The sequence below is a fragment of the Triplophysa rosa genome, linkage group LG4 (assembly GCF_024868665.1).
Source record: "Triplophysa rosa linkage group LG4, Trosa_1v2, whole genome shotgun sequence".
NCBI classification, from domain to species: Eukaryota; Metazoa; Chordata; class Actinopteri; order Cypriniformes; family Nemacheilidae; genus Triplophysa; species Triplophysa rosa.
This window is the reverse complement of record NC_079893.1, coordinates 26,399,555-26,406,162: the sequence shown is the minus strand read 5'-3', so window position 1 is coordinate 26,406,162 and position 6,608 is coordinate 26,399,555. Positions and strand designations below refer to the sequence as shown.

The window sequence follows — 6,608 nt, the reverse complement described above, 5'->3', positions numbered from 1 at the left end:
GTTTTCCGCAATGAATCATGGGAAAGTATCCTCTTTGGCGGAATGTTCAAACGTTCCAACAACAAATCCGTTCTTGCGATTGTGGAGCAAAATAAAACAAGAACGAATCCGTGGTATGATGCATTATAAGCACCGGGAATAATCAAACGATATGCACCGCAGAGGCAACCAGGGGCGGAATGAAATCGCTAAACTAACACAGATGAAATCGAAAGTAAACAGATTGAGACGGAGTCCGAAATCAGCGACACAAAACCCCGCACGCATCTGTCAGACAGGTAACTTTACGTCAGTAAAACAGTCCTCAACATGCATCAATAAACATGCATCAATTTACTGTAAAAACTGTTGTATTTAAAAATAGCAGAGTTCAAAACACCTACACGTCCAGCAAGAGGTCAGTTCAGAAGAGTGATACCTGACGACTCCCCGAGCAATGATCCTGATTTTCATCAAGATATCATATGGGATACAACATCACCAGTCCGACATGGTACGTATCTCCATTACAGCTGTGCATCCTAATGATCAACATATCCAGCATGACTGTGTTTTGATTTCAGGTCGAGGGCACAGGAGACCTGCAAATGTGGATATATCGGACATCGCCAATCGCATTGCTCCAAAGGTTGGCTATATCTATCCACAATGATTGTTTTGTATTTATGTTATCGTATTACAATCACATACTGTATTAAATTGTGTGGAATGTATTGTTGTTTGTTTGTTAAAGAATGGTAGACTGGAAGATGCAGATTCATCTTTATTGCAGTGGATAGGGGACAGTGCCATACCCTGCACCCCAGAAGTGCAGCAACCCAAAGCCAAGAGCGCATCAACAAAGTATATCCCTGTTCTCTATGAATATTTTGGGAGCTAGAAAGTCTTCTATTGCAGCTTGTGTAATTTTAGCATATATCACAAATGTCCAGCAAAAATCTATAAATATGGTATTTTTTGGATAATCCAATGAATACTTTTCTTTCATTTGATTATTTTACAACATTCCTTAATAACCAACATCCCTTATCTTTGTCCTAATTCCACCTAGCTGTCTGATACAATATTTGATACTGATACAATATTTGTATGTTTACAGACAGAACACTGTAGAAGATTTAATGAGGCTGGCCAAGCAGTTTGACTTCAACATGAGGCAGGATGAAGCCCAGCAACCACATTTACATGGACTGGGTTCCAAAAGTGCTGTGGATCAGGGGCTGGCACACTTTGACAACCCATCCACAATATTACACAATGGCTTTGCTATGAAGAGTTGCCCTGTCGCTGTAAAATCCAGCAATGAGAAACCTGCGGATGAGAAAGCGCTATATCAAGAGATGGATGATGATCTAGATTTGCTTTTCGACGGCCCGACCCAGCAGCTCAGCGGGCGTCTAAGTCAGATGTCAGGTCGTACTCAAGATGTTTGCGAAAAGGCAAAAGAGAAAAATCTCACGGCTGTTAAAGCTTGCGATTCTGCAAGTTATTCTGTGGCAGCCTGTGATGATGGTAAACAGGTTAACAATGCTAATGATTTTGAGGATGACTGGAACAATGACAGTTTTTTTGAGAACTCGCTGATGTTGGAGATGACGCAGAACCCGGATTTGTTTGCCGCTTCACGGAATTGTTCGACACAAAAACAAACCAGTGAGAATCGAAGTGATTTTAGCAGTAACGCACGCAACAATACAATTGCACCCAAACCTCAAGAAGCTAGAAATGGTGTGAAATGTAGCACAGCTCAAGGACAAAATGTAAAAAACAGACAAACGTTTCAGCTGGACACTTTTCATTCTGGTCACCAGACACAGGCAAAACCCTACGGAGGGTTGCAGAGACCTGGAAATCACTTGGAAGTTAACTACACAAATCAGGCTATTGCTACAAATAAAGCTTCAACAGTTCCTCCAAGCCACGGTTACACCAACCTGAACAAACAGTATCGGCACAAATCTGAAATAAGAAAACCTCAGGTTGTTCAGAATGTGTGTGTTAAATCCAACGCCAAAGAAACACCAGTGTCCACCGGCCCATGTATAATCCAACCCATCCATTCAAAGCCTGTTAGCACACACCAAAATCTAAACCCTGGATGTGTCAAACAAGAAGTAGAAGATACCATTACTGGCCAAGATGGCTTTAACATTGTTTTAGATGAAGACCTGGACTCGTTTTTTGCATCTGATGACATCTGGGATGAGGGAGTCGAGGATGACGACTTATTTTGTGAGGCGTGCGACAATCTTGAGGTATCAGGCAACCAACAGACTAGCAAAACACAACCTAAAGCACCACAGAGCAGTGTGTCACAAAACAAGACTTGCATCAATTCTGAAACGGCCAGTCAGCAGACAGTGTTTGCTCATCCCAACCCACCCAGAAAGCCACCTACTAATGTCTCTGTGTCTAGCGTAAACACATCAGCGCCTCTTTACAGGCCGAAAACTCACGCTGTGAATTCTGGACCTGTGGGACTCTGCGTTAATGAGACGGTGAGGCCATCTGGCCCCTCAAGTAATGGACCGTGTAAATTTACGCAGGTGGGACGCTCTTCTGCGGTGGTGGCAAGTGGCACCGGTGTTGGTGTCGGCACACAGCAGGGTTACAACAGGGGCGTGCTGACCACCCTTCAATCTGATGTGAGGATGTCAGACAGTCAGCAGTTTCAAAAATCATACTTGGCATCGAACAGGTCTTCACCAGTGGTCACCAAAGGTAAACTTCAGATTTTAAGAGCGTAATTATTTCATTTTCTGGTTTTGGTAAAAATAGTTTTAAAATGTTGTATTAATGTTTTTATTCCAGAAGTGTGTAACACAGCAGCCTTGAGGTGCAGCGATGTTGAGATCGAGAGGAAGAAGCAGCAGGCTTTGGAGAGGCGGAGACTCCGAATGATGTCCAGTCTGAATTTCAGAGCTCCTGTCTGATTCACTGTTACCATGGAGATGCACAACAAAACTGCCCAGCTGAGTTCCAGTTGCACATGAGGAGTTGCATTATGTTTGCATTGCAAGTTAGTGTCATGATGTCATAAAACATCCAATAATAATCAACAGGACTTTGTTATTTTGTGATCTGAAGTTGTCTCATTATGCAGCTCGCTTGTAGTGTAGATACAGCGTAAGTGTATCCGACAGCTGAAAAAATGCTGATCTAAGATCAGTTGCCTTACTCGTTAATAGCAAGGGATAGATTGTTTTTTTCTATTTGAGAATTGTGGTACACAAAAAGTTTTGTTTATTGACCTATTAATGGGTCTCACTGCTTCTGGTTTTTATTTAAAAAATCAGGCCGTCTCTTATGTAACATGTTTTTGTTTATGTATCTCGGTGTCAGTGTTGTAACACTTTCCTTCAAATCAGATTTCAAGAATTTCATTTTCAAGTTTGCTAAAATAAATTGTTCTTGTTCAGTTGTTTTTAAATGACGTAGATATAATTTAAAAATATTTTGATTTGTTCGATGTTATTTTTGAATATATAAATAAGTAGCCCAGAGTACTAAAGTGGCTTTTACGCATGGGTACAAACAGTATTTATGGAGTTTAATTTGTCAATGTAAATAAAACCATTAAAAATGTTTGAAATATTTAGTATTTTCCATCTTTTCATTTATCTAATATTTAGTCTCAGTGTTTGAAAAATCCTGATTTAATAATCATGAACAACTGGGAAAGCCACAGACATTTTTGCCTTAAGAGCCACAAAGGTTACAAACTCTTTCTGCTTCCTTACACACGTGTTTTGAAGAGAAAACAAAATTGAAGATAGATTTGACCGACAGCATTATTTTTGTAATTCAACACAACACGATGATCATTTTACTACCATACTAGGAAAATTGTCTTTGTGCTGTTGAACACAAAAGAAGATATTTTGAAGAATGTAGGAAAGCAAACTGTCCTGGGGCACTTTCGACTACCATTGTCATTTTTTCTATGGTAGTCAATGGTGACCAAGAACTGTTTGGTTACAAGCATCCTTCCAAATATCTTTCTCCGTGTTCATCAGAACAAAGACATTTATTCAGATTTGGAGCAACTCGTGGGTGAGTATATAAGCACAGAATTTTTATTTTGGGGTGAACGGTCCCTTTAGAAGTCACAATTGTTAAAAAAAAGCTATCTGGATCCTTACACTCATATTTTGAGTTTGATTCATTGTCCATGAATGAGAAAACAACATTAAATGAAATCATCATCCTGGATTCTTCATGCCACGATAACCGTGTAACTAAAATCGTTGTGTCCACTCTCAGAGAGACATATTGACTATAAAAAAATGCTTTTGAAAAATGTAATGAATTCAGACTTAGGTAAACAGGTGTAATCGTGTGTAAGGCTTCTCGGGCTGGCTGGTTCTTTCTCATTAACTCTCTGACACCTGTCCTCCGCTGCCGTTTCCCGCACACCTGAGTGCTCCTGAAAGTCGAGTCTTGTTATCAGCCTGCCGGTGTGTAACTGTAGCTAGCACGCAGAACTACGAAAACCCCCACAGCCTGAGGATGCGGTTTCACCTGACCAGCCGAGCGTCCAGCACTTACCTGGACTGTGTGTTGTCTGAACTCTGTTGAGGACAGCATGAATAGAAGATTCTTCATGTAGTACATGCACAGATTAGTGTCTGTTTTGATATGGGGTTGACCCGAGGATTACACGGCTAATGGTGAAGGTCTACAGTACCGCGTCATTAAACAATATCAACCCTGCAAATGTACACATTAGGTTCGTAACTGCTGAAGAGAATAATTGACACTGAATGGGCCATTTTCCTTCATATTTTAGGGTCTAAATATTGCTCGTGTTTAGAGTAAAGCGTGATATTTGATGTGTGAGTGAGTCGTTCTTTTCGAGTCGGTTCTTTTGATAAATCTGTCTGTGTAAGCACCTTGTTTTGAATCCCTGTCAGTAATCGCAAACGGTGGAAATGTCTGAGAAATTCAAATTGTGGGACTCTGACAGACTCATGCAAGATCCATTGCCCTATTTTCCCCCGTCTGGCATTCTGTTGCCAGAACATGTAGACGGAGACCGGGTTTAAACCGAAATCAACAGTATCCTCACTGTCCTTTTGTCTGCTTGATAAACATGCTTATCAGCAGCCTGCATGCAGAAATAAAGTCACCTGAGAATACACCCGAACTCCGGGTGAACCCTCTCTCCTCTTTGCTTCACTCACTTTCATCAATTATTCTCAATCAGTACCGACACCGATACAAAATATCGCTCGCTGTCCCAGACGCTGTGCCTGAGAAAAGCCAACCTGTGAGGCCAAGACTATCTTCCTACCAGGGCACGGATTCTGGAAACAAGTCAATGTGTCTTGGTGTGTATATGCACGTGTGTGTGTTTGCAGGAGAGCTGTAATTGATAGATGGTCTTATTTGTCTGTTGTGCTTCACCTGATGGTGACTGATAGGCTTGTTCTTGAAACTCTCCTGCATAAAGATCGGGACTGCAGGACTCGGTTTCTGCAAAGAAATAAATGATGTGTTGGAAAATGTCCCGTGGTGTCCGCCACAAGTTTGGCCTTGGTTTAAAAATTCACTTTTTGACTGAAGTTGATATTACCTTGGCACGGTAATATTATAAGATTCATTGTATTAAGGTTTTCCCCTGCAAAAAAATACAGAAATTCTAATAAATATCACGGTTTTAATGGAAACTGTACTGGTAATGCATTGGGTTCTATTGGTGGGATGTTATTTGGTGAATGGGAACCAAGAGAACACAATTATATCCTACTGGAATAAGGCACAAAACACACTACATTAATAAATTGTTCAATAGTTTTAATGGTAAACAGCTGATGGTTCATTGTGGTATTTGTAAAAAAAAATTATTTCTATTGGAAACTATAATGGTGTCTGGTATGTGATAGATTCTAATAATGGGTTGTTATCTAGCAGATTAATCCTATTGGAAGAATCCCCAAAACACACTCCAAAAGGAATTTTGTCATGGTTTTAATAGAAAAAGCTAATGGTTCATAATGGTAGTTTAATAGAGACCATCAGGAATTCTGATGGTTTCTATTGTTTTAAGCAGGGATTTCATGGACAACAGTGACTGAATCTGTCCCGATAAACCAAAAATGTAAAACTGTGCTCCATGAAATCACTTTTGTCTGGAATCAGTTAGAGACTTTGCTGTCTGAGGTAGGAAAAGCTGTTCTCAGGTCACTGAGAAGAGATTCTACTCCAAAAGGAGGGGCTCGGAAAAAAAGGGGTTATTTAATTTTCTCTGCCAGTTCCATACCAACCGCACTGTATACAAGTGCGATTAGCAAATTTCTGGGAAAACAAAACAAATGGGGGAATGTTCCTTATTCTGTATATTTTGAGATTTTTTGTGTGATACTGAGTTTATTTTGTCTTTAATTAAAATGAACAGCTAGTTTTGTTTTTCACCAATATGTTCTGATGAGCGACTACGCAAACATTTTCAAAAGACAACAGAAGTCCTCCAAAACACTCTTAAAGGGATACTTCACTCAAAAATGAAAATTCTGTCATCATTTACTCACCTTCGAGTTGTTCCAAAGCTGTATAAAGATATTTGGAAGAATGCTTATAACCAAACAGATCTCAACACCCATCGACGC

General features: G+C 40.1%; 1 protein-coding gene across 2 annotated transcripts; it reads left to right on the top strand.

Moving 5' to 3' along the window:
• Window positions 1–38: 38 nt before the first annotated feature.
• etaa1a (ETAA1 activator of ATR kinase a) lies at window positions 39–3,568 on the top strand. 2 transcript variants are annotated; one of them, XM_057332280.1, is made up of 6 exons: window positions 39–278; window positions 368–493; window positions 564–628; window positions 734–843; window positions 1,100–2,721; window positions 2,812–3,568. In XM_057332280.1, the coding sequence occupies exons 1-6, from the start codon at window positions 152–154 to the stop codon at window positions 2,931–2,933; spliced, it is 2,172 nt and encodes a 723-aa protein (XP_057188263.1). In that variant the 5' UTR covers window positions 39–151; the 3' UTR covers window positions 2,934–3,568. The 2 variants fall into 2 exon arrangements, with proteins under 2 accessions (XP_057188263.1, XP_057188262.1); XM_057332279.1 differs by having other exon boundaries at window positions 365–493.
• The last annotated feature ends 3,040 nt before the right edge of the window (window positions 3,569–6,608 follow it).